A 26,691-nucleotide genomic window follows, 5' to 3' on the forward strand; every position below is an offset into this window, starting at 1 on the left:
AGGCCGCCGCGGGACGGGCGTGGGGGGCTCCCGCAGTTCCGCCGCCGCGGCTCCCGGGCTCTGGCGGCGGATCGACCCCGGAGTCAGCGCTCCCCGGGGCGCGGGGCCACCCCTCGAGCTGTGCCGGGTGCCGGAGGCATCACCGCTTCCCCGCGGCCATCGCGAGCGCCGAGCCCTTTGCAGTCATTAACTTGCCCCGTTAGGGGGTGGAGGTAGAACCCTGCACGTAAATCCATCGCTTTCCTCTCCCAGGACGGACAGGCCGCGGCTCGCTGTCACCATGCAGTACTCCCACCACTGCGAGCACCTCCTGGAGCGGCTGAACAAGCAGCGCGAGGCCGGCTTCCTCTGCGACTGCACCGTGGTCATCGGAGAGTGCCAGTTCAAGGCGCACCGCAACGTGCTCGCCTCCTTCAGCGAGTTCTTCGGCGCCTTCTACAGGGACGCGACCGACAGCAACGTCGTTTTGGATCAGACTCAAGTGAAGGCTGATGGATTCCAAAAGCTCCTGGAATTTATTTACACAGGGAACTTAAACCTTGACAGGTAATGCGTGCTTTTAAATGGGGGAGGCGTTCGCGAAATGCACCGTGTTAGGGCAGCGCTTCGTTTCGTTCTTGTAATGCACAAATAACTGCACGCGATGCGTACTGACAGCTGGAGATGCTCTGTTTGCATGCTTTAGAATAGCACGTGAGTGCCACGACAGAAACATTCTCTGATATTCTGCCGATTGTTTCAGCCTCTTGAGTCTTTCCGTCTGGCTCGGGAAGGTTGAAACTCCTTGTGTGGGTACTGCGGGACGGGGACGGCTGTGTTCCTCCTGGCATCGGGCTATGGGAGCCCGTTATTGCAGTGAAACTTACGTGCAGCCTGAGGAGCAGATGAGTGTCAGCGCTGGTTAAAGAAATGATGCTTGCTAGAGTTTCCGTGATCTGTTGCCGCAAAGCAAAATTCCTTTTGGCAAGGCGATCGGGTGCAGGAGAAGTTTTTTCCCTTGGCTGATATTGTGCATATTGTGTTACCTTGTGTGCAGTGAGGATTCCTTGTAGCTGCTGCTCTCTCAGGGAAGGAAAGAAAGTATCTCCCGAGTGTGATCACTTCCAAGTGCGTAGCCCAGAAGCGTAACTTCTTTTGCAGCATCTGGTTCCAAGAGTGTTTTAATAAATTTTTGTTGTTATTGGTATCTGAATACCCCTATTTGATAGTTGTAAGTGCACAGATGCGGGGTGCTGGCTTGATGTTTGCTTTTCTTTAAGATTAGCTGCAACTATTAACACTAATAGAGCAACGTAGGTTAGCGATTTATGGCTTGCAAATGACGTACGAGCAGAAGTGTGCAGCGTTCTTGCTGGGACTGCAGCAGGAGAGATTCTGGATTCATTCTGTGCAGTTGAGATCTCTGTAGGAAGTGGGAAGTGAAAGCTCTGTTCTCACCCAGGAGAACTATTTGATCAACAGTGACAGCAAGGTCTGACAGTGTGTCCCTGTCATTTTGTAGTGTGTCCCTCAGGTGGCTGCCACAGCTTCTGCAGTTCTGTTGTGGTCAGGGGTGCATGAGTGAAACTAGGAGGGTTTCCTTAGAGCACAGCGCTAGTATAATGTAAGATACTAAGCCAGCTGTATTATTTTGCCTAGCAGTGTAACTTTTCCTAGCTTTGCTGTCTGTGTTTAACACAATTGGTACAGAAGGAGTTTTTGCTTTGTCCAGAACATTGTCACCAAAGTCTGGTTTTCTTGCAGCTGGAATGTGAAAGAAATTCACCAGGCTGCCGACTATCTCAAAGTAGAAGAAGTGGTCACTAAATGCAAAATAAAGATGGAAGACTTTGCTTTTATTGCTAATCCCTCTTCTACAGAGACATCTAGCATCACTGGAAACATTGAAATGAACCAGCAGACTTGCCTCCTGACCCTCCGAGATTACAATGATCGGGAGAAGGCAGATATTCCTCCTGCAGAATTGGTTCAACCTCAAGCAAAGAAATCGGCTTTAGAAAAAAAATCTGCTCAAACCAAAAAGCGAAAAAAGAATTTCAGCTCCCCCAAAAGCGTGCAGAGCAAATCAGTACAGTACCAGAACGATGTGACTGAGAACACATCCATTGAAATGTTTTTGGATGCAAATAAGCTGGCCGCACAGATAACAGAGCAGGCTGCCCAGGGCGGAGATAGCTCTGAACTGCAGTTGGCAGCCGTGGTGGAAAGTGAAACGTTGGCAGCACAGGATATTTTAGTTCAGACTATTGCGGCAAAACAAAAACGGGGAAAGCCTCAGCAAAGCTGCGCGCTGAAGGAGCACTGCATGTCTAACATAGCCAGCGAAAAGAATGCTTACCAGCTGGAAAGTTCAGGAGAAGAACTGGACCAGAAGTACTCCAAAGCCAAACCAGTGTGCAACACGTGTGGAAAAGTCTTCTCGGAAGCCAGCAGCCTCCGTCGCCACATGAGGATACACAAAGGAGTGAAACCGTACGTGTGCCAGCTGTGTGGGAAGGCGTTCACGCAGTGCAACCAGCTGAAAACACATGTAAGAACTCACACAGGTAAGCCGCTGGCTTGGTCTCCGTGGACTGTGGAGATGTGTAATAGCAGCATGTGGATACAGGACTAAAAAGATCTTTTTGATTCGTTTTGATTTTTTTTTTTTTCTGTACAAAATCGTAGTTCCCACTCTAAATATCTAAGAGAGACTGGCTTAGTCTGAGCATCTTGCTTCCTGGAAAAATGCAGAAGGGCTGGCTGCCCTTAGCTCTGTCGTTAAATAGAACAGAGTGTCAGGGACTATTGCCTGCAGGGCATGGAAAGCTCACGGTACTGGATAGCACCATTTCTGTTGCTGTTTTTCAATTTTTATTTTTATTAATGTCCTGACATGTATTTGATTACAAAGGTGGAAAAAGAACCTTGCTTGTTTTTCCTAAGTTCTTCCCTAGAGAAGGAGGACTGGGTTAGCTCTTTCTTCAGTCCGATCCAGTATAGCTGTTCTGCTCTCGCTTTTGCTGCTCTACGTAACCCAGTGAGCAGCAGAGGGACACAGTTTGCATAGTTTTCTTCCTTCTATAGCTGGCATGCAGAATTCAGAAGTAACAGTGAAAGATTACGGTTGTTTGCTTTTGCTCTTTTTTGGAACACTGTGAGGTCAGCAGTGGAGCTCTTTCCAGCAAGCTGTGAAGATGCAGAAGAGGTGAAGTAAGAGTTTTTGAGGTACAGCTGCAGGAGAACACTGTTCTCGCTCAGTAACCAAGAGAGAGGAGGATTTCATATATTACCAGCTACTGGCAAACCAAAGATTCATATGCAAGATGAAGCTCGGGTGCAGCATTCCGGGACAGCGTTCTGGCAGGAACGTTAGCTGTGCTTTCTGCTTTTAAGGGTGGTGCTATTGGCATTTTTGCATGTGTAAGTAGGGGATCTCACTGTGCTGGCTGCTAGCTGGCAGGTTAGATGCTAGTACTTTTATTATTTTTGAAGTTTTTTAGGTAAACAATGTGCTTAAGAATTGTTGAGTTCTTAGTTTGATTGTGCGCTGCTATAGCAGTACAGCCTCTTCTATGCTGTTGTCTGAGTCTGTGGAGTCGTGCAGTCCATTTGATGAGGCTGCACTGATCATTCAGAAATCACAAACTGTTGGAAAAGTGCGTGTAGCATTCCGCAGCAGACACTAATGAGAAATTCACGAGCACTAGAGAGAACACTGAAGGATTCCTGAGAACGCTGAAGACTGCTTGTTGCTTTACAGGCAAGAAAAAGCAGGTGATTTACCGCTTATTCATCTCAAGTGTTCAGAATAGTGGGGGAAATGGCTTTATTAAAAAGTATTAATTATTACCTATTCTTCTCAAATGGTAATATGTTCATAAATAGTCTGTTATCTGCTGTTTTCCTGGCACGTTCCACTTCAGCAGACTGGTTACAGGATGTTACCAGATGTTATTTGTAAGAATTGTTAGAACAGACACTTGAGCTTTGCTCAGGTAATGGATTGGAAAGCTTTCTTACGTAAATGCCAAGAGTACAAGGGTTTTGTTCTTTGCTAGGGGAGAAGCCATACAAATGCGAGCTGTGCGACAAAGGCTTTGCTCAGAAGTGCCAGTTAGTGTTCCACAGTCGGATGCATCACGGAGAAGAGAAACCATACAAATGTGACGTGTGCAATCTGCAGTTTGCAACTTCAAGCAATCTGAAGATTCATGCCAGGTAGGCGGAAGTGAGATCCGGAAGATGTTTATCTGAACCCTTGTTTAAACAGAGTGATGAACTCTGGTGAGAGCAAGAGTTGCGTGTTCAAATCCTTTGGTCATTTCTGCTCATTTTATCTTGGGTCTTGCTTCACACTGAGTAATAGATTGTACACCTGTGTAATCAGACACTGGGGTATTGATTTACAAATTTTATGGATTTATGAACGTTACACATGCAGTAGTTTGATTCAGCTGCCGCAGAAATCATTGATGCACTCATTCCCAAAGTCAACAGACAGTGAACTTCCCTCAGAGAGAAACTGCTAGCTCAGAATCAGCTCCCAGTTGATGAGGTGTTTTAGTTCACAGAACATCAGCGTGAGGAGCTCTGGAGAAAGCCGAGGAAACGTGAGGAAAATGACTTGATTGTGAGCGTGGCTTCCCTTCCTGCCAGCAGATCACCGTGTCTGTTCGTTCACAGGAAGCACAGCGGTGAGAAGCCCTACGTGTGCGATCGCTGCGGGCAGCGGTTTGCTCAGGCCAGCACGCTCACCTACCACGTGCGTCGCCACACCGGGGAGAAACCTTACGTGTGTGACACCTGTGGAAAAGCCTTTGCTGTCTCAAGTTCTCTCATCACCCATTCCCGAAAACATACAGGTAAAGGGAGACCTTGCACGGAGATACCCCAACGGGGCCGGCAGGGGAGGGCTGGCTGCTGCAGAAGGGTTGGGATAGGGAATGAGCAGGAAATCTGCACCGGGATGAGCTGGGGGAGAACACCTCTCTGTCCTCAGCCAGTTCTTTTCTTGTGTTCTTTCTCTTTGACTCTGGTTTAAGGAGCTCCTTCTCCCATTGGATATTACCTCTGTTTCATTTTAATTTGTTCTTTATGCTGTATATTCTGGTTTATACACGGAAATAACAAACTTCTTGTGTTTACTTTAGGAGAGAAGCCATATATCTGTGGCATTTGTGGAAAGAGTTTTATTTCCTCTGGAGAGCTCAATAAACATTTTCGGTCCCATACAGGTCAGTTTCCAGACAGGCTGCTTCCTGCACAGTAAATAATATTCTACTTTTTCCCTTTTGCCTTTAAAATACACCATCTTGTGCTGCTCTTAAAAGTAGTAGTTACTTAATTTTTGTATCTCAGCATGAAAATAAAGAGAATGTGAATTTTTTAATTACCTATTTCAGACAAATGTCTGCATATAACAGCATAAGTGTTGATGTATGATCAGGGCTTTTCCTCTAGCGTTGAGGCTTTTTTCTCTGTTTTAATCTTCTGTTCTGGAAACAATCTTATTCTGAGTAAAGGCGTAGACAAAACAGCTTACAGTTCTAGTGATGCATTTTTAAATTACAACTTAGAAATCCATTATCCTCCATCAGCAGCTGCCTCTTCTTTCAATTTTAAGATTATTCTGTCAAACTCACTTTTTTTCAGGTGAAAGACCATTCATCTGTGAAATGTGTGGAAATTCTTACACAGATATAAAAAATCTTAAGAAGCACAAAACGAAAGTTCACACGGGTAAGTTAAGAAGCAGCATCAACTCTTGACTTGTCATCCACAGACAGTTGTCAATTTGTTCATTTTTATTCTTCCATGTAAAGACACTTCTGCTGTCTTTTTCTTGTAGAGTTTTGCTACCTGTAGCAAGATTTCTAATAGCAGTTAGCTCGTGTTCTCTGAAAACAAGTCTTCCTTAGTTCTTGCTAATAACAATTCCTGCATCATTTGCTAAGTTTTTCCATACGCTAATTGCTGGGGAAAATAAACGTTTAGGGAAACTTTTTTCTTTCCTTTCTTTTGCCAGGATCTGAAACTCCCCCTGATTGTAATACACTTGATAATTCTTTCAATGAACAAGAATCCCTTCAGAGTCAGAAGAGTCCTTTGTCAGAGTCTGTAGATGTGAAACCCTCTGAGATGTCTTTACCGCTTCCTCTTCCCATTGGTACTGAAGACCATCAGCTGCTTCTTCCTGTGCCAGGCAGTCAGTCCCCATCATCAGAAACATTACTGAGATCTGCTGTGGCTGGATATTCAGAACCTCAGTTTATTTTCTTGCAGCAATTATACTGACACTGCAGAGCCAACAAGGTAATCCAGCAGTGAACTCGCATACCTTTGGTAAAGATGAACGTAATCCATCAAGCAGTCACTTTTTGAATTTTTCTTGTTTTTTTTTTTTTCCTCTCTCTGTAAAGACAGTTGTAAGGCGTTTCCATTGTACTGTGCTGTCTTTTTTTTGTTGTTGTCATTGTTGAATTGTGCTAATCTACAATCCAACTTCTGTTTGCAATCAACGCTTATTTCCAGGAGATGCATACTTTCCAGCAATGCCCGCCTTAAGGATTCTCTGTTAAATACTCTGATGCATTTTGGAGATCTCCTACTCTGTTCCTGCTGATCTGGTGTGTGACAGTATCACCTGAGCACTGGAGCAGGTAGCCAAGAGAGGTTGCTGGAGTCTCCTTGCTTGGAGATCTTCGGAAGCTGCCAGGATGTGGTCCTAGGCAACCTGCTTTAGGTGGCCCTGCTCGAGCAGGGAGACTGTACCAGATGACCTCCAGGGGTCCCTTCTAGCCTCAATCAATCTGTGAGTTGAGGACAAATTTAGCCATAATTGGTAGTTTAAAAATCAGCCCAGAGTTGTTTTTAAGAGGAAAGTCATAATTTGAATATGCTAAAAAGCTTGTACTTCTGCATCCTGAGGTCATGTAATGGTACATAATGGCAGGTAGGCCAGTGCTCAAGGTCCTCTCAAGGAATTACTGCTGTCTGCCAGAAGCAGCCTGTTGTCTTCAGCTGAAAGAAAGAGGGAAAGAAAGCTTCGTGTTTATGTCCCTGACGACGCGAGTAAAGGAGAGTTTCTTTAGCATGGAAACCCAGAGAGTTCTAATGGCATAGATGCTACTGTGTATTCTTTCCAACAAGTCACTTGCTTTTAAAGTGAATCTAGTGTTGTAACTTGTCCAAGATTTGTTTTTTCATATGTCTAAAACGTCCTGGGTTTGGCACAAGCAACAGCATTTGCTCACCAGAAGAGCTAGAACATACGTACTGTAGATGAGGTGAAAAGATGCGTTGACTTAACTGTGATGTATGAACCATAGCTTCATAATAATCATTTCTGTTACAGTAGTGCTTCTTGTGGTGCTAGACAGTAGGTACAAAAGAAGAAACCAGTGCTGCCCTTCACTGTGAAAATACTAAATGGCCTCTGTGTGAGGGGGCATTGAGGAAGAATACAACAGGGCAGGTTAATATTCTTCCAGGCATGGATTTGTTAGAGGATGACGTTTGTTTCAATTGAAGTATTTGTGTATTGCTTTACCTTTCACGTTGCATAGCCACAGTAACTGCGCGTAACTGGTATCTAGCAAGACTCTTGCAAAGGTATGTTTTACTATTAGCAATTTAGATTTTTTTTTTTAAAAAAACATTTTTAGGGTCTTGGTAGGATCATTAAAGACTGGTTGACTGTAGGAGTACTTTTTTTTAATGCTCCCTTTTACCAGTTTGTGCCATTAACATGATATAAGCATTACTTAAGTAATCATCAAATAGTAAGGAAGCAGTCTTATGACTGTACCACCAATACATTTAAAGATACCATTTTTTGGTTATTTCCTTGGTGCTAGCATTTTATTCCCACTGCTGCCTTGTGTCCAGACACTGATAAATAGAAGGGCATAGGAGATACCTCTTAACTAATTGCGTTCTACATGGAGTAATAATTAATCTGCACCTTAATTAAAGAGCCTTGTGAAAAAGTTCTTGGAGGATTTCATTGAAATATTCTGCAACTGGGCCTTTGACTCCTGAGCATGACTATAGTTTTTTTTTTCCCCCACATTTGTACTTGTGAAGCAACAGATCTTTCACTTTTTTGCGTTGATCATCTTAGTATGGGGCATGGTTAGAACTCTGCTTCTTGATCATGTTTTAAGTCATAACACGTGGCCAATTTAACGATACAATCTACCACAGATAGCACAGAGTGGCTCAGGAACACTTTAATGGAGGCAGTTCTCACTTTGTTTGCTAATTATTGCCATACTTCTTGATGTTTAGTTTCCTCACTTCTCCATACTACACCATGTATGAACAGCTGATGCCCTTCATAAGGCTGGCACAGGACAACAGATGAAGTTCTCAGATTTTGTTTGGCATTTCCCTACTGCTGCTTCTCCCATGTTTTTTTTTCTTCCAAGTTTCTGCTGTCAGTGTAGGAGCTGAAGGATTCCACAGCTAACTAGCATTCAAGAATCACAAAGATCAGAATCCTGACTCCATTCAACAAAAGCAAACGCTTTGTGTACCTTGTTCTAAGCTTCCTCTTTACTTTCTCTTTCTGAAAATAGAGCAGGAGCCTTGGGATAGACATAGACTTAGTCACGAGTATTGACAAAGAAAGCAGCATTGTATGATTGATAAATGTCATGTTTAACCAACTTTGGAAGGTAAACTAATGATACGCTATTGTTATCTGAAGATTAACGTAAAATCCAGAATAAAAGACAAGAGCTATTTTGCTCTAGAAAGAAGTAACCACATTCCTACTTAGAAAATGCATTCCATAACCATGTTTGTTTGGACTGTTTTTATATTTCTAAAATAATAGCTTATTGCTGTATTAGATTTTCAGACTTTTAAAAAGAACAGTACTTAGATTTATACAGGATTTGTTTAGATACCTGTAACAGTACCACTTTCTTTCGTAGTCATTTAGTTTTCTTTATAGACAAGAAGATAGTCATTATTTTTTACAAGACAACACTTTTAACCTTTCTTAGTAGAATACACAGGCTTGTAATTTTGCCTTGGAGCAATAATTTAGTGAACTACATTCTTCAGTCCTCATCTGAGAATCTTGATTCTTACCCTCATCTTTTGTGAAGATATCTCAGCTGCTGAGGTATGATCTCTATCAACTGTATTCATTTACTAGAATATAGATTTTAAATATATATATATAGAGAGATATATATAATTGGTAGGAGCGTTCAGGCTGGGTGCTGTAGGGCCTGAAGAAGCAGGTCTGTACAGTACCTTGTGCCAACAGATGCACGGAAATCAGCTGCACATTAACTCATAGGCTTAAAGAGTCCGAGTTCATTTTGGAGGTACGTGGTGTATAACAATATTGTTAACTTCTTTAAGACATTAATAGGGGAAAACATGGAATTTTTCTAGGGAGACTTCTCATTCTTGAGACCCACCTGCAAAACGAAAGGGAATTTTAATCCATTATTAGTAACGTAGAGAAAATGACATAATTCATCTCAGAAACACTGTTGTTTCAGTAATGTTTCAGTTTTACCTGAACAGATTATTTGCACCTATAAATTTCTGAATCAGCTGTTCCAAAATACTTCTGTTACAGTAACTCCTTGTGTGGCATTTACTTCTGAATTTGTGCCTACCTGTAGGCACACAGTACAAAAGCTTTCTTGAAACACGTGGTTTAAGAAGAGTTGTTGAGCATGGACAAGTCCCTTGCCAAGGATTCCAGGGCTGTGATTTTTGGAGAGGATATCAATAAGCCTTGCAGCAGAGTTAAGATGAAGACTAATGACTGATTTTTGGTTAAATTATTTTTGAAGTATCTTTCGTGTATATACAGTACTTCCTCTGTTATTTGTACATAGCTCAACTCTCAATTTTATAATCTCCTGGGCAGGGAGTTGTACATATTTAGCCTGAAGTGTTTTATGTTAGACTTTAATAAACTTGTTTTGTATTTTTCCCTCACCTCGTGTCTGCTGTTTATAACTGCAAGGGGTATCAACAAAAGGAGGAGGGAAGCAGTCTAACATAACCACCAAAGCACCCGGCAGAAAGGTTGCCCTTTGCACAGCATATTAGCACAAAGTTTGCTACACTTCCTTGGCAGTAAAAAAAACACCTGATTTTTCTGATAAAAGATATTTTGGTGCTGTTCAAAGCAATTTAAACTCTTTTTTTTTTCCCCCTAAATGCAGTTGAATAGAATCACTCTTATGTTAGTACTTTTTCTTCCTGCTGGTATGGTTTGAGGTTTGTGGGTTTGGTTTTTTGTTTGTTTTTTTAGAGTGCTTTGAAAGTTCACTGTTTCTGCTAAAAATGAGTGAATTTTAGTCAAAATTTGTATATCAACTAACTTATTTTTCCTAAATTGTTTAACGTTACAGAAGGTGGTAGAATGGCTAGAGCACTCAACAGGGCTTCCTAGATCTGCACTGTGCCACTGGCCTGCTGGACCACTCATTGTCCTTCCCTTTAAATTGAGGCCTGAACGCTGCCTTTCTGAAAGGTGCTTTGAGTCCTGGCAGCTGAAGAAATGGCTTACAGAACAGGATTGTGCTTTTTTTAGCTACTGGAATAGCATGGCAAGAATGCCTAGCCTATGTGAATTCACTTGTTCAAAAGAACACAAGGAGACATCCTTAAGAATTTCAAGGAAACAGTAAATGGCTCTGGCATAGGCCTTCTTAACTTACACTTTTTTTTTTTTGCATAACTAGTTGCTTTAGCTTGCAGGAAAACATTGATACAAAATCCAGTGAGAACGACGCTGCAGCCCTTTCTTGCAAAGCAAGCTGCAGCACCAGCTATTTTTACTGATCTTGTCAATAATGCAGAGTGCTCCTACGGGTCAAACATCCTGTTGTTAAAAACACTTCAAAAACTATGCTAGCATTTTCAAAATTAGATTCCATTTCTCCTGTGGGGTTTGCTTATAATAACCACATACTGCAAGCTAATCGAAATATTGTTCTGATAGAAGTAGCTTACTCTTACCGAGCTCACTCTTCAGGCTCCTGCATTATTGCAGCTAAATGCTTAAATTCATTGAACTTGGATGAACAACAAAAGCATACTATTACTATGGAAAAGGAGAAAGTCTATAGAGCCTAGCAGTGACAAATGGATTTACTCAAACCCTTTCTAACCCTAACAGGAATCTTGTTCCCCCACATATCTGAATTGCTTTCATGCAAATCTGCTGCTCAGCGGCATGGCAGTGCGAGTTTTCTGTTTGTTTTAATCAACGTGGTCTGCCTAGCTGCACTTCAGCCCGCAGAGAGGCAGTAATAATAGCTGTGGGGAAACCTGCCTGCAGGAAGGGCAGTGGCAGCTGTTTCTCTGCAGCAGCCCTGGGGAAGAGGGCACCACGATCACAATACTCAATGCACAGGCTCTGCTGCTGCTCTGAAGCACTTCCTGCATCCTCTTCAAATAAGCACTGGATAACTCCTGAACTGAGAAGGGCTCCTAAATAGAGCTGAGTGGTGCAGCTGCTAGAAGCTCAGTTCATGCACCTGCACTGCTGATGTCTGAAGACTTCACGGTACCTCTTGTCAGTGTCTGCTGTATTCTGCATTACTGCTAAGAATACCTGGTGTCACTCGTGGTGTGTTACACCACAGTGAAAGTTGTTCCATGTGTCAGCATGTCACTTCAATACATTCCTCTGTTAACTGGCAAACAGGGAACTCCACCTAATCGCAGTGCAGCAAAGGACATGCACGCACAACAGCAGTGACTGTAGCAAAACAAATGTGTTTTCATGTGAATAGGCTTTTAATAGATTGGCCATTATTTAATAACAAATTTGACAGTTATTGGTTTGATATTTCACCTCTAATGCTGTTTTGAAGTCTTTTTGGACTCCTAGGTTAAAGACGCTGAAGAAACAACCGGCAGCATGTTAGATATCTGTTTTACTAGAAGACAGATAAACCTCTACATGAATGCACCAAGCTCCTACCTTAGAAATACTCTGAAACAGCTACAATTGCCAGACTGGCATTAGCAGCAGCATTCTTCCCCTGCCCGTAGCTTGGTGTCCAGTAGTAATGCTTCTTAAGGCCATGGGAGAGCTCTGCAAGGTGAGCGTGCCCGTCCACTTCGTAGGGTTCCACATCTGTGCAATTAGGCTTCAAGCGGCCAGCCTGAATTAATTCTGAAAACGCCTGAAATGAATGAAACAAGAACCTGGTGTACAATATTGCACTTGGATTGCAGGGAAGGCTCGAGAAGACAAAACACAGTAGGCAAGCGCTTGATTGTTTCAGTCCAGTTACTCACTGCCACGTTACCACATGCAACCATACCATAAATACTTTTTTAGGAAGTAAATCAGGTGTCCTCTTCACTAATTGCTGTAGTTTCCCCAGTGATTGTGAAAACATTGAAACATAAGCAAACTCTCAGAGTTCAGAAGTAAGTACTTACCACGCAGGCGGCTTCGTCCAAGTTGTTCCCCCAAATATAAATATAGGAGAGTTCCATGTTTATTTTCATTGACTGGGAGAGAGCTACCAGCCCTTTGCCACTTATATTGTTGCTTACTACCGACAACCTAATAAACAGAAAATAGTTACGCAGGTGTGCTAAGCCACTGCATTCCCATATCTTAGTTTTAACTAGGAGTTTTACTCAGTTATACTTCATATAACCATATGTGTAATGAAATTTTCTATGTTATAATGTAATAAGATATTGATATCAAGCCCATTCCTATTTTAAAAAGTCTTTTTTAGGTTGCTACAGGCAGCTTGGGCTCTGGAATTGTACTATTTCTCAAGGCACTTCCCTGACTCACGCAGCTAGGTTGCTCACCATTTAGTTCTTCAGTGTCAGTGACTTTCTGTGTGGTGGCCACATCTCATCTTTCGTCTGCTTTGAAGCCCAGGCCTTGGCACTTGGCCAGGTTAAGCTTTGATCTTTGTGGAGCGGCAGTTATTTTTATATTGGTGAACCTGGAAGGCTTTCAGAGGCACCTAGCAGCCACCACCTCCTCAGTCTGCTGCTTAAAACTAATGGCTTCAGGTAACACCTTTGATCAGCTTTATACCTCCTGCTGGTGCAGGGCTTAATGTGGGCTACGAAATACACCCTGATGGAGAGATTACAGCTCTCTTGGGTTCACCCGGAAGCTAACTTAAACAGAGGATTTTCTTAAGTGTTGAAGATCAGAATCAACAAATATAGAGCCTTAGCTTTTTATGGAATCTGCTTATCTTAAAATTCTGAAGACCTACAGATCCTAGATCGTTTACACTTGTGCAGCACAGGGACCTATGCTTTAAAGACTGAAAAAGAACAATAAAGATCTAGCAGCCTCCCTCTTCCTCCTTGCTGAAATGAATGTAAACATGACTGAATCACAGGTAAGATGGTTAGAACCATTACAAAGCCAATTTAAATGTCATCCCCCTCCTCCCAAAGGAAAAAAAAAATACAGCTATGCCTAGGCAAATGAATTCCACACTGACTGTCACTCATTTTTCCCATCCTTGGCTGAACCAGGAGATTTGGAACATCACGAGTCTTCTGTTTTGATTAGTAATGTCAAAGCACAATTTTCTCATCAGTTCAGCCACTGCAGATTTCGAGTTCCTTATATTTGGAGTGGTTACGCCTGCAGTCTCTTGAGGAAGTTACTGAAATACTAACGCCTTCAGAGTCCTGTTGTACAGAGCCAAAGCTTCACTCAAGTAGATAGCTCCGTCATCTTCTATTCGGTTTGAATTAAGATCCAGGATTTCCAGAGTTTGGTTCTGTTTCAGTAGTTCTCCCAAGAATTTCACATCATCACGAGTTATTTTATTACTGAAAGAGATACGCATATATTTAAAAAAAGAAACTAAGAAAATGAGCATCTAATGTCAGTCAGGGTTAGGTCATGTTCTAACTCTTACCAGCTGAGATCAAGGTATCTTAGGCTGCAGTTTTCATACAACGCCTCACACAGTCGCTCTACACCAAAGCTTTTCATTTCGTGCTTGCACAGATGTAGTTCCACAAGAGAAGAATTATTCCTCAACATCAAAGCTATGTGGACTGTGGTGTGTTCCTAGAAGTACACACTCATTTTTATGATGCTATACTTTAGGATAAGACGAGGTCTTGCTTCAGCAAAGGACGCGCACAGCAGCTAACCTTGGTCATCAGTAGTGCTCTGTTTTGTATATTACAGCTTTGTATTGAAAATAGCCAGGAGTTGATGCATTATTACAGCAACAAAGTGAAAAATAACAGAAGTATTTGCAGATTTACAACTCCTGTACAAATAGCAGGAGCATCAGTGCTTGAATCACTTAGCTAATCAGTTTCCTTCCCAGTCATTGCTTTAGCAAAATTCTGTTTGGATCAGCTTTCACCAATGTTAGAAGTATTTGGTCATGACACTTATTTCATGAAAAGAGACAGGATTGCTATGGAGAGAAATATGCCCTGTCACTGTAAGACACAGCAAGTGTACTTGGAGGTTGTCACATTTTGAGAAAGTTTCCCCACAGGTACAGCCTAGGCCCTTAATTTATATCACTGGTATTGAAAGTGACTCGGAAAACTGTGGTTAGGCAGATCAGACCCCTATCTCAGTAGAGAAGAAGCTATCAACTGTAGAAAACATCTCTGGGATATGGGAAGATCCAGCTGGCCTTCACAGCAATTTTTCATATTCCCATGCCATCAGGAAAATAGAGCATGTGCCTCACGTGCCTGAAAACTGCTGACACTGGTGAAGCAGCAGGAGCAACGGGGCACAGGAGCTGCATGCCTGCAGGGAGAAGCCCACAACTCTGTGTGCATGTACATATCCAGTGCCCAGGGGTGCTGCCCCCAGCAAACAGTGCCTTACAGATCTCTCTTCAGTGCTCGATTGTTTTGGAAGCTCTTGTGTCTTTGTTTTGGATAGAAAACACATCATAGGTTTTACATTGATGAGGTTCATTCACTTGTTAAATTCAAGCTACAAGTTCACATGGTGAAACAAAACCACACAGCACAGTGAATAAGGGATATTGTTAAGTATGCCTTTCTTTAGGCTGCAGCCTCTGGCAATCGCCCATGCTCTGCTCAGATAAAAAGCAGTCTTTTGTCCTTCCCTCAGCTCCTGCTAAACAGCTTTTGTCCCTCAGTTTGCTGAACGATGCATAAAACTCTCCAAGCTCTGGCAGTAAAACGAATATTTGATTCAGTAACACCAAGTCATCTCCATTAGCCCGCTATTCCACAAATGCATACGTACCAAGAAGAAACAGAATTAGCCTTCTAGTTAAACAAGAGCATCCTGTGGTTGCACAAAACTTGGGACCAAAAAGAAAATAAAGTATTTCCACAACCAATCATCACTTTAAGAAAACCCAGAGTAGCCCAGATGTCCATCCATGTATCAGTATTGGCTTCACTCATGTGCCTTGCTTTGCCTGAGCTGGCACTACAGTCTATTTCCTTACCTCTTGGCTGTACAGCAATGGACGGTTCAGGTTTATTGCTTTGACTGCTTTGTTCTGAGTCAGGACTGATGCTATTGCTATTAGACACTGCGTACCCTGCCAACGAAAATAGACAAGTCCTTTAGATAAACCTGTCCAGTGCATAGGTCAAGCTACCATATTACCATGACTTCTTAGAACTGATTGTCAGAAGATCAGAACCACTAGGCAGGCGCTGGTTAGAAATAGCATTACTTCTGCCTCCTGTACCTAGGAGAAATACAAGTGCAGTCAGCGAGTGCTTACAGGCACCAATGCCAGTTTCTTGTAGAACAAGAGTGGAATGAGACTAAGAACAACTAGGAAATTCAGCAACTCAGAAAATAAAAAGCAAGAATGATGGATCTCCAAGAGGTACTTGTCCACTTCATTGATCCTGTATGTTGGTCTTCCTGATTTAAGAAGCAAGACCAACTTGTGTGTGTTCCCTACAATCTTCATTAAAAATCTTAGCTAACACTTTCCATTAGTTAAACGCCTACTAAATGTGAATTAACATGGTACAGAATCGTCAGTCTAGAACACAGGCCAGTTTGGATTTTTGTATTTCCTCATTTTGCTCACCAACTTACATTTATGTTTCTTTCTAATTAGCCTCGTCTACATCCAATGCTATTTCATTTTAAAGCAGTTCTGTTAACTCCCTACCAATCATAAGCAGATGAAGCATCACATAAGTTTTACTCAGGCAATGCTTTCCTTGTTTATGTGTTGATAACATCCTCCCCAGTTTCTGGAAGGTATTTCCCCTTTCCAGTTTGGGAGAAAGTTCTGTAATTCCAGGAAACAAATATTGTACAAGACCATTTTCATCTGACCTCCAAATCTCTCCCTGCCTCCAGGAGACGGTCACAACCGTTACGTTACAGTTCAAGCTTCCTTGTGCCTGTTCCTATTCTCCTGACTTTCCCCTTGAAGTTTAGGGGAGTCCCAGCACTCAACTCCAGGAGGCAGCAAGTTATCTGAAATTGAGCTAGGGGCCTTTCTGCTCAACTCAGCACTGCTGCACCTATGGCATCAGTGAGCTGAGCTCCAACATGAGCAACAGACCTATGAGGAGGATAACTTTGAGGCCTTGTAGTTCTGTGCTCTTTAGAAGAACACCTTTCTTCAGCATCACTCAGACAGGATTTGCATAGCATGACACCAAAAAAAAAGGAACAGAAGAAACAATGCTGGAGTACATGAAAGCCAAGCACCCAAATTCACAAGAACAGTGGCTGCAATGTATCACTGGTTATGACTTCACAGTGTTTTATACAGCATGCCTTTCCAAGCACATACTGCAGTATTATGTTATATATTGTGTTACATCCTCCAGTCATCACAAAATGCAAAATCCACGGCAGCAGATGACATTGTCTCTTAATCAAGCACTGCAGCACCTCCATCATACTCTTGAAAGAATTATGTAATTGCTGATGATTCTGCTAGTCTACTCACCAGATCACAGTCTCCAAGATCTAACTTCTCTAAGGTGCAATTAACTTGTAGCATTGAAGCAAAGCACATTCCACCCTTAGTGCCTATTTTGTTTCCAGTCATTCTCAAATGAGAAAGAGTTTCATTCCTCTGGACAAAATTAAAAAATAATAATAATAAAGTCAAATCAGTTCCTTTCAATTCTCTTAATAAAAACATCACCACCCTTTTTCCTGTGAATCCTGCTCACTGTCACACACAGACAAAAGGTCCCTCCAGAAGAACTGTGCCCAAGAGATGCACTAAGCAGCTGAAAAATGACCCAGGCAGATATTTCTGCCTAAACTGGCAACGCAGTCCTATCATACAGGATCAGCATTTCAGGCCTCTCAAATCTAGTTGAGATTATGAGATTAGTTCAAAGATTACGAAGAAGGAAGGAAGAGCCCACGTGAGTCTCACTTCACAGACAAAGCAAACCTTACACACCAGCCTCGTTTCCTTGGGAAACCATGTTAAAAACAACAAACACTTGCATGCTGCTGTGAGACAAAGCTTTGAGAACCTATCTCAGGCATCTCGAGTCAAGACATTTGTTGACACCGAGGTACAGGCAAATTTAATACAAAACTTAAAAATTTATAACCAAAGGAAAACATTGATGACATTACACATCCTACAGCATAACAACATCTTTCACACAGAGAAGTCCAGCAGTGACAGCTGCGATAATTAAGTACTGATGGCAGCACAGGGCTACTTTCTCTTGTGTGACATCTGATTTCTGAAGTCCGCCTTGGGAAAACAAGCAGTCGCTGTGTTACAGCAGAGTGCTGAGCAGGCTGAGGACAGAGAGCCCTTTCAGGCAGCTTTGACGTTGGCAGGACAGCTAGTACTGCTCATCAAAAGCAGAAAATATCAAAGGAGATGCCATTGTCTGGATCTCCCAGACTAATACTCACACGGAGAGCATTTGCTATCAGCTCTGCTCCACTCGTGCCAATATCATTAAACATCAGGTTCAGGTATCGCAGGGTTGAGTTTTCCTTCAGAACAAATAAAGCAGAAAGCAATGAGACCTTCTGTCGCACACCTGCACTTTTCAAAAAGGAGGCATGTGATACACTTACTTACAACCTGTGTCTTGCACCACATTACAGGCAGCCCCTGATGTGGAAAAGCAGGGAAAGAAAGAAGGACATCAGAGGAGGGAGAGACAGAAAAACACATAGTGGGTAAATCCTCAGTCTTACGAGAGCCACCTTGGAAGCCACATGATAAAACAAGGCAGGTGGTCAAGCTCAGACACAGACCTGCAGGTATTTTGTGAATGCACAGACACTGAATGGAACGTCACCGGTTTTGGACTGTGTGCTAGTGCTCACAATACTAAAAAGGCAGCATTAAATGTTCCTAAGCTTAGATCCACAGAGAGGGTGAGAGAAAGGATAAAATACCTAAAACTAAGGCCCTGGCACACTCAGTGTTACTATTACATCCTTTGTTGAACTGAATGTTAGCTTAATGGTGCTTGAATGCACCATTCTTTCTTCAGACACCCTAATCAAATACTAAATTCTTATGCTATCAAATTAAAACTGATCCCAGAGAACACATTCTGAGATTCTAGTGGGATGGATCCGGATGCGAAAGTCAAATTAATGGAATTCCGCCAAATGAACGCATTCTTGGTCTCAAATACACCACAGAAACATTATCATAGCCAAACAAATCACATTTCTGAAATACAAACATTTTGGCACCTGGAGGAATGCTGCCACGTGCTTTACTCCAACATCGGTCAACATGTTATATTTAAGATCCAAACCTGAAAGAGAGGGAGAATAACACGATAGATGCATACCTACAGTTATTTTACCTGCAAACAAGAAGAAATGAAGATGAACTAAATCTGAAATCAAAATTGCTTATGTTTTCTCTTATATTTCATTTACTTTTTTATGTGATGTTAGCACTAACCTCAAACATGGAAAAAAAAAAACAACTTACCAGTGACAAACACAGCACTGCATAAGACAGAGGCAAGAACCTGAACATCTTCATCTGTAACTCTCTGCACAGGCACTAACCGATTATTGCCAGCTATTTTTAACGTGATCCCTTTTGCCCATCCGCTGTAACATAAAAGTGCAATCGCATCAGAAGAAAAATGACAGAGTAAAAAGAATTGTTTCTTCAGGTTAAGAGACGGATCCACATTTGCCCTCCCTGGTGCACCTGCATGCTGTTAGCTATCCGTTTTGTTACTCTAAAGATACTGCACAGCAACAAGACCACCAGCACACAGAGAGCAGGAAGCAGCAAGACAAGAGAAGCACAGATGAAAATAGAGAAGACTATCCTGGGGGTAACCTCCTCACTTCCTTCTTTCCTTTCCTTTATCTGTTCTATCCTGCCCTCGGGGCAGAACAGCTAACACAAACTACTGCCCTACCTTGTCTTCTCTTGTGTTCTCTCTCCAAAGAGACAATTAACTCCAACCCCAGGTGCATGCCCGAGAGAAAGGTCTATCTAACTGCAGAAGGAGAGGCAATTTGTGTGGTCAGCACCTTGTCAGGACTCAGAGACAGTTCAGGAAAGTACTACCAGCTGGAAGCTAACTGCATGCAGCTGAGCCCTTTTAAACAGGTGCAAGACAAGAGGAAGGGAGTTAGGATGACTGGATAGTGAGTTTGGCTTCTCTAAGGGATGTAAAGTTACCGTTCTTCCCATTTTTCACTTATTTGATTTTATTGCTTGTAAAGCTGCCCAGGAGGGATATACAGTTACAGACTTCTGCCAAGATGATGTCAGGATGAGTCAAACCAGAACTTCTGCAGTAAATGTTAAGTGTGATTTGTGTTCAAGCCTGAAACTGCACAAACTTTCCCACTTCTTGATTCTTTATCCTACCATCTTGTTTAAGGAGTGCAGAAGTATCCGAAACATGCTGATTGTCATTTTCTTACCTATTATCACTTTTATCAGCTTCTTGAAGCATACGAGCAACGAAGTGATTCTCAGGTTGGCTCAGGTTTTGGCAAGCCTGCAAATACTGCTGATGAAGATCTGGAGGAACTGCCATGACGTGTCTGAAAGCAAACCAAACAGTTACTGCATCGCCATGGCAGCCTAACAGCGTTTCCATGGACCCACGTTCTGTTGTGCCAGCGGATGCGTAACAGTAACAATGGGTCCTGGCATGAAAAGAGTTTACAGTTATCTGAATGTAATGCAAGAATAACTGAGATACGGATGTACAGATGGAAGAAATAAAAGAAGGAAAAAATACGTGGACTTTTGTATGTATTCCTGCTGTGCTATCACAGAGAATATGAACACTTAGAAGTAACATTCATGAAGACAGGTCCCTTTTCCTTTTGTAAAAAGGGCAGTGTCCTGCAGTCTGTGATGAAAGTTAGTTCCGTGTGCGATGCAGTCATACGAGAAAGCCCAAACAAGAAGCTTTGGGATGAATCCCAGCCTCACGGAGAGCTGCAGGGCCCCCAGCAAACTGCCCTCCTGCTCTGCTCTGCCCGAGGCAGCCGTGTCCAAGCTGCTCACCGGCCGACGTGAGACTGCCAGAGACCCTGGCTCCTCCGCACCCTCCCCACATAAACCCACACCGGTGGGCTGAGCCCATTACCGTGGAGCTGACCTCTGAGGCAGGGTCTGGGCGCCCAGCGGAGCAGGAACCATTCTGCCGCCCGCCTCGGAGGGGGAGGCCTGGCGCTGGGCAGGGCCTGGCGCTGGGCTGGGCCTTACGCTTCCACAATAGCACGGGCCTCGCTCATCCTCACAGTGTTTACCGAGTGCTCTGCCTGCCCTCCCCGAGGAGCCTTGGCACAAATTAGCGTGGTTACATGGTTACGTGCTTCAGAAGTGCACTTTCTACTGAGACCCTCCCACTGACGCCCATACGACCCAAGGTTGAGCTGGGATCGTGCACTCCCATCACCCCACAGGATGCTCACTCCTTACTACTGAACTAATAAAAAAGAAACGCCCCTATACAAAGCTTAAATGAAACCACAAAGCTTAGCGTGGCTCTCCCCACACCTCACTGCCTTTCAGTTCTTCCCCCTCATTCTGGCTGCCCCTGGACATGAAGGGTCTGAGGTACCAGGTGGCTGGCAGCTTCCTCCTGACTTCAGCCCTCACTACCCCTCACTGGTATCCTCCTGGCTCAGAAACTGTTCTGTTATAGCAGACCCTTTTGTTAAGAATCTTTATAAAAGAAGACCCATGGAGGTTGCCTCCTCCAGCCCCACTGAGCTCACAAAGGCCACCCTCTGATAATTTGGCACTTTGGGGTTCTGGATTCAAAGTCACAGTCACACTGTACGTACTGCAGATGTTGATGTCAAAGAATGTAAGCAGCTTTTGCAGGGGTACAACTGAGAGTAGGTAGGACCTATCCCTCAATCTTAACTTCTTCCCTTATTTACTTAGTGTTTGAGAACTGTTGATTTTTTAAGTTCTTTTCTCTTTTGAAATGAAAAATAAGGGTTACAGATGGCTAAGTCTCAGCATAGCATGGAGGCCAGTACAAAGAACACTCATTACCCCAAACGTGACCCTGTTGGCTTTGAGGATAATCATGTTCAGACTGCACAAGTACTGCCAATGAATGAAGTGCCAGAGAATGAAGCTCTGATTCCCAGGAACTCCACAGATAGGATTTTTTTTATTGATTTAGCCGATAGGCAACTGAAAACCATCTCGCCAGAGGTCTTCAGTCTAGAGCATCTGGAAGAGCTGCACATGGAGAGGAACCTGATAGTAAACATCCCCAAAGAAATAAATCTCCTGAGGAACATGAAGGTTCTCTACTTGGATCACAATCGCATACAGAACATTTGTGAAGAGCTGGGGAAGATGAAAAGTATTCTGAGCTTAGATTTAAGTTACAACCCCCTCTCTTACAGTTCGCTGCTGGTTATCAGCAACTTGCAGTCCCTTCGTCAGCTCAGGCTCTACCAAATAAAATTGGATGAAATCCCAGTGCAGATCTGCAAACACCTCTATCATATCGAACTTCTTGGCCTTTCTGACAATAATCTACAGTGCCTGCCAAAAGAGACAGTGAACCTCAAAAACCTCAAGGAAATTTTCCTCAAAAACAATAGATTTGAAAATTTTCCCACTGTGCTCTGTAAAATTGTTACTTTAGAAATAATAGATCTGGAACAAAATCTAATCAGTCACATCCCAGAAGAGATAGGCTCTTTGACAAACTTAGTTAAGCTATTTTTAGCTTTTAATAACTTATCCTCCATTCCTCCTACGCTGCGACACTGCCAGAAGCTGGCTGTGCTGGATCTGTCTCATAATCCCCTGCACAAGCTCCCCCCAGATTTAAAGAATTTCACTAAAAAGAGAGAACTCAGCCTGGCTGGTAACAGCCCGGAGGAGCTCCCGGCTCAGACAGGCGCCTGGACATCACTTACCCACGTTTATCTGAGGAACACCGGACTGCGCACAGTACACAGGTCCTTCACCAAGCTAACCAGTGTCAGGGTACTAGATCTGAGTGAAAATTGCTTTGATGAAATTCCTAAAGGAATATGCTCCATGAAAAACCTGGAAGTATTGAACCTGGATGACAATCAAATACAGGAGGTATTTGTTTCTTTCTTCTCATTTTCACTTCACTGAGATCTCCCTTTTGCAAAGTCTTATGTTCCTCATAACAACCCAGAGACCCTTCCCTTACTGAAGTGTGAAGACACGTTCCCCGGGCACGCACCTGAGCCTGGGTAACACATTGTCATTGACAGCTGAGTATGCAGACAGAGAGGGAAAAGCAAGAGCATGGAGACACTGACTTTTGTGCTGAATCATAAAGATGAACACTGCATGGAGGGACTGCTGTCAGAGTTGGGTTTTGTTCTTTCATCATTTTTCTCTTTAAGCTGGAAAATAAGAGCTGCATTTCTGTAGAACCAATGCATCAAAAACTGAAACAGAGCATAGGGCAACACAGAAATAGATGTCATACTGTGAATGGCTTTAAAATCATTAATATCTGCTAATCGTTTGATAATGAACAGTTAAGTACTTTAAAGTATGACATACTCATTTGAGGGCTGAGAATATCCTTCCCTTTTCAAGTAAAGCAACTCTTCCCCGCCCCAGGGAGATTTTCACTTGTGCAATTTTCTTTTGGAAGGTTACATTTAGACAAGTAGTAATTCACACAGAAGGGTCACTTTCAGATCTGATTCATTTAAATGACTCTCCCCTGCTCTGAGCTTACAAAAGAAGTGAAGAAGCAGACAAATGTTTCTGCTAAGGATAAAAATAAAAAAAAAAAAACTCAAAAGAGATCTTTCCAGCAGAGGAAACAATACGATTTTTTTTCCTCCACATTTCCACCATACTGTGAGATATAATGTTATATTAATGAGTAGAATATTCCCTGTTCATCCATCTATAATAGCGAAACTCCACAGCCTTTCCTAGAGATTTTTCCCTAAAGAAAAATCCCTACAATTACTGTTTAATTGACATAATGTATCTTTAATGATTGTGTCTAGATACCGGCAGAAATACAAGAACTGACGAATTTAAAATGCCTCAGTCTGTCCAAAAATCAATTCAATATCTTTCCAGTGGAAGTCTTTCTCGTGGAGTCATTAGAGAAATTATATCTGGGACAAAATAAAGGAATTAAACTGAAAAGTCTGCCAGGAGATATCACCAAACTGCAGGTAGGGACAACAGGAGGGGGGGCTCTTTACTGTGGCTTGGCACTTCAGCTGCTCCCAAACGCAGAACTGAAGGTTCTCCCAATGTTTTTAGGAACCTGGTGCAGCATCAGGCCAGGGCCATCAGAATAGAAAGACTATCAATAGTCAGCGTTTAAAACTTACATTGTGTCTCTCTACCAGGTAGTTATCCCAATGATGTCTCAGCTTTTAAAGCTAATTTCTGCACTTGCTGGTATTCTCTGTACGTTGATAATACAGCAAGCTAAAGAAAATTAAGAAATTAATTATGAAGTTATTATGCACACATATTTTCCAGAATCTGAAAGAACTGCATATAGACAATAATCGTCTGGAGTACCTGCCCCCAGCTGTTGGCTCATTGACCCACTTGAAAATACTTGACTGTCACAACAACCTCCTTAAGGAGCTCCCAGAGTCTCTAAGCCAAATCCAAGGTGAGAAATCATCTTTGTGTTAGTGGCTCTAAGGACCTAAGTCTTCTGGAAGGAGGGAGATAAGGAAGGCAGCACATCATTCAGTGCTGGCCCAGCAACAGTAAGGGCCAAACAGGATAGAAGTTAACAGGTGAGAGGGTGAAGGAAATGCTGTATCCAAGCTCAGAGGATTGGAGATCCACCTCAGCCTCACTCCAGGGGAAGGGGAGATTCCTGGGGCTCAGCTCCTAGCACACCACTGATGGGAGAAGAGCTGGTGGGTCAGCACCAGTGACTCCAGGGCAGTGATGAGGAACATGCTTTCTGCTCCCCAGTTCAGTCTTTCCATCTTCCCCAGTACTCCAATCCATCTCTGTGTATGGTAAGATCAATAGCAGTCGTGCACAACATAGCAGATTTGGCCAGCAGGCTGCTAGGTGAATAGTCTTCACCTAGTGAAGTACGTGCATTGCTAGGAGAGCCCGAGCCCCATCCCTCCACATCTGGGAGAGGCACACTGAGTTTTAAACAGCGCTCTTGGTGGGATGTTTAGTACTCATACTCTTAATGAGAGCAGACTGAATTGTTTATGCCTCCTCCATATGCTGTTCTACAGGGAGAATGCAGGAATGCTTCGCATCATTCCTGTTCTTTGTGTTGCAGCTGTCTGCTTTTGTGTGCTCAGGTTTGCAGAAACTGCTCGTTCAGAACAATCAGCTGTCCAAGCTGCCTGGGAATTTGGACAACCTGAAACAGCTGCAGGTGATCCTTGTGGATGGGAACCCTATGACAGACCCTCCCACTGAAGTGTGCAGTCAGGGGACATCTGCTATCTTGCAGTACTTACAACAAAAAAGATTTAAAAAAGCCAAGGCTTCAAAGGTAGGTGTTTTAAAGCAACCATGATGTATACATGTACAAAGCAGTGCTTTTAGTGAGCAGGTACTTTAGAACAATCTACAGGGCACTCTGTGCAACACATCAGCTACATGGAGCAGTACTGATCATACTAGGGCAGAACAGAGGGAACCACAGGGAAACAGAGCAGTGGGCATCATTCAAAACCACCACAGATTGTCACTGCCCTGCCTGCTCACTGTCAGCAGAACAGCCTTACAACTTGCAACGGAGCTTTCTTCTCTGTCCTGTGATAGGGGGATGGTTATTGTGTCTAAATTCAAAGCAGGTCCTCAGTCTGGGCACTGCTTCAAGATGAATCTAACCGGCACCTTGCTGTGTTCTGACTGTAGAGAACTGGAGTTCCAGTGTGCAGACACAATGAACAGAACACATTCTGTGTGGGATTTTGTTGTTGTCGTTTTGTTTTGTTTTACCGAAAGATCAGGCTGTATCACCAATGGACCATGACATGAATTAGCTCAGAAAAAACTGAGGCAAGAAGGAAGGAAAGGCAAACAGTCCTTGATTCTTCTGAAACTAAAATTCTTCCTCTCCTGTAGCATCTGCCATTTCTTCATGGATTAATATGTTTCTCCCAGACTACTCTTCTGAACTTAGTGGTGGCATTTAAAAATGTGTGGCCATTGCCACTTACTCCTCAGAGGATCTGGAGGACGACAGCGTTGGTGTCCTCCCTGATAAGGAATTCCTCTTGAAAAAATAACACGTGCTAAAATTCAAGTCAGGTGGCAAGCGGGCAAGCTGCAAACAACGTAGTCTAATTCAGAGTTGTTCTGGAGACCATAACATGCCTGGCTTTTATCCATTTCCTCAAGGTAACCAGACTATATTCTCTCTCAGATCCGAAATATGTGGCGTGGGCTGATTACTAAGAAGGGGATCGGACCTTTGTTGGCAATGAAGGATATGGACAACAAAAAAAAGGAAAAGAAAGGAAAAGAAAAGGGAAAACAGAAGAAGCCTGGAAAAGAAGCAAAAGCCAAAAAGTGATTTTTGTGCAGTGAACAGAACAGAACTCTTGTCAGCTGCAAGAAGAGTCGGTGTGAGCAGAGATAAGTGAGTACAAAACAAACAGTATTAAAGCATTCGGATCAGTGAATATTCTAATGAAAACAGGTGGGTTTTTTTAGGGTTGTTTCTGTGCTTTCAGCTACCACCGCTGAATAAGGCAGATTCTGAAATAGACTGAGATTTCTCATCCTGAATGGACGCTACCTTGAAGCACAGAGGCAGATGATTAACTGGAAATTGATCTCATCTGTAGGAATCTGGTGCAATGCACTGTTCACTGCTGTGAATTCCAAGTATTTCACAAATAATCCTTGGAAATTTGTTTCCCAATTGGTGAGGCGCATCCGTACCTAGGCTGAAGCAATACTTGTAGCCCCATACGTACTGGCACTTATTTAATGTCTTTTACATTCATAAACAAACAGTACTTTGTTTGGAAATATGGAGGAGGATTCCTGGCAGTCAGAACAAATGCACATCTGCCACAACCTGCACAACACTCCTGCCTTACAGGAGTCTAACGCGCTGTTTCAAAGTAACTCCAAGTATCTCCATGCTGCTGCAAAAACGTTCACTAATGTTTTGACAATCTGTAGTTAGAGTGTTTTGAATGACTGCAAGCTGTCAAATCCTCAGTGTTATAGCTCATCTCTGAGATAGCTTGGTCACAGTTTGTAAAATGTCTGTGAACAACAGGTTTATTTGAAAACCACGAGTTCGCAG

The 26,691-nt window shown here is 42.9% G+C and overlaps 3 protein-coding genes across 12 annotated transcripts in view; 2 read left to right on the plus strand and 1 right to left on the minus strand.

The window, feature by feature from the left end:
- The window catches only part of MYNN (myoneurin), a 10,231-nt gene extending 280 nt beyond the window's left edge, over window positions 1-9,951 (plus strand). Inside the window, exons 2-8 of one of the 2 annotated variants that reach the window (XM_021394578.1) lie at window positions 253-546; window positions 1,744-2,546; window positions 4,041-4,200; window positions 4,666-4,844; window positions 5,133-5,216; window positions 5,635-5,721; window positions 6,008-9,951. In XM_021394578.1, coding sequence (XP_021250253.1) covers window positions 281-546; window positions 1,744-2,546; window positions 4,041-4,200; window positions 4,666-4,844; window positions 5,133-5,216; window positions 5,635-5,721; window positions 6,008-6,276 — 1,848 coding nt within the window. In that variant the 5' untranslated portion in view covers window positions 253-280 and the 3' untranslated portion in view covers window positions 6,277-9,951. Of the gene's footprint in view, window positions 1-35; window positions 547-1,743; window positions 2,547-4,040; window positions 4,201-4,665; window positions 4,845-5,132; window positions 5,217-5,634; window positions 5,722-6,007 lie in introns of those variants that run through there. The other variant, XM_021394579.1, reaches the window with a different exon arrangement.
- LRRC34 (leucine rich repeat containing 34) overlaps window positions 6,866-26,691 on the minus strand; it is a 22,553-nt gene continuing 2,727 nt past the window's right edge. Inside the window, exons 1-12 of one of the 7 annotated variants that reach the window (XM_021394593.1) lie at window positions 20,536-20,666; window positions 19,859-19,981; window positions 18,900-19,024; window positions 18,653-18,717; window positions 17,852-17,935; window positions 16,911-17,039; window positions 15,429-15,524; window positions 13,887-14,041; window positions 13,642-13,797; window positions 12,418-12,544; window positions 11,951-12,155; window positions 6,866-7,002 (exon numbers count right to left, since the gene is read on the minus strand). In XM_021394593.1, the coding sequence (XP_021250268.1) occupies window positions 11,952-12,155; window positions 12,418-12,544; window positions 13,642-13,797; window positions 13,887-14,041; window positions 15,429-15,524; window positions 16,911-17,039; window positions 17,852-17,935; window positions 18,653-18,717; window positions 18,900-19,024; window positions 19,859-19,981; window positions 20,536-20,588 (1,317 nt within the window). In that variant the 5' untranslated portion in view covers window positions 20,589-20,666 and the 3' untranslated portion in view covers window positions 6,866-7,002; window position 11,951. Of the gene's footprint in view, window positions 7,003-9,297; window positions 9,420-11,950; window positions 12,156-12,417; window positions 12,545-13,641; window positions 13,798-13,886; window positions 14,042-15,428; window positions 15,525-16,910; window positions 17,040-17,851; window positions 17,936-18,652; window positions 18,718-18,899; window positions 19,025-19,858; window positions 19,982-20,535; window positions 20,681-26,691 lie in introns of those variants that run through there. The other 6 variants (XM_021394594.1, XM_021394592.1, XM_021394595.1 and 3 more) reach the window with 6 other exon arrangements.
- The window catches only part of LRRIQ4 (leucine rich repeats and IQ motif containing 4), a 6,657-nt gene continuing 1,178 nt past the window's right edge, over window positions 21,213-26,691 (plus strand). Inside the window, exons 1-6 of one of the 3 annotated variants that reach the window (XM_021394586.1) lie at window positions 21,213-21,296; window positions 21,397-22,511; window positions 23,429-23,602; window positions 23,919-24,057; window positions 24,722-24,918; window positions 25,798-26,154. In XM_021394586.1, the coding sequence (XP_021250261.1) occupies window positions 21,405-22,511; window positions 23,429-23,602; window positions 23,919-24,057; window positions 24,722-24,918; window positions 25,798-25,947 (1,767 nt within the window). In that variant the 5' untranslated portion in view covers window positions 21,213-21,296; window positions 21,397-21,404 and the 3' untranslated portion in view covers window positions 25,948-26,154. Of the gene's footprint in view, window positions 22,512-23,428; window positions 23,603-23,918; window positions 24,058-24,721; window positions 24,919-25,797; window positions 26,155-26,691 lie in introns of those variants that run through there. The other 2 variants (XR_002437965.1, XM_021394585.1) reach the window with 2 other exon arrangements.

Source organism: Numida meleagris, chromosome 4 (assembly GCF_002078875.1).
Source record: "Numida meleagris isolate 19003 breed g44 Domestic line chromosome 4, NumMel1.0, whole genome shotgun sequence".
In the NCBI taxonomy this organism is placed as follows: Eukaryota; Metazoa; Chordata; class Aves; order Galliformes; family Numididae; genus Numida; species Numida meleagris.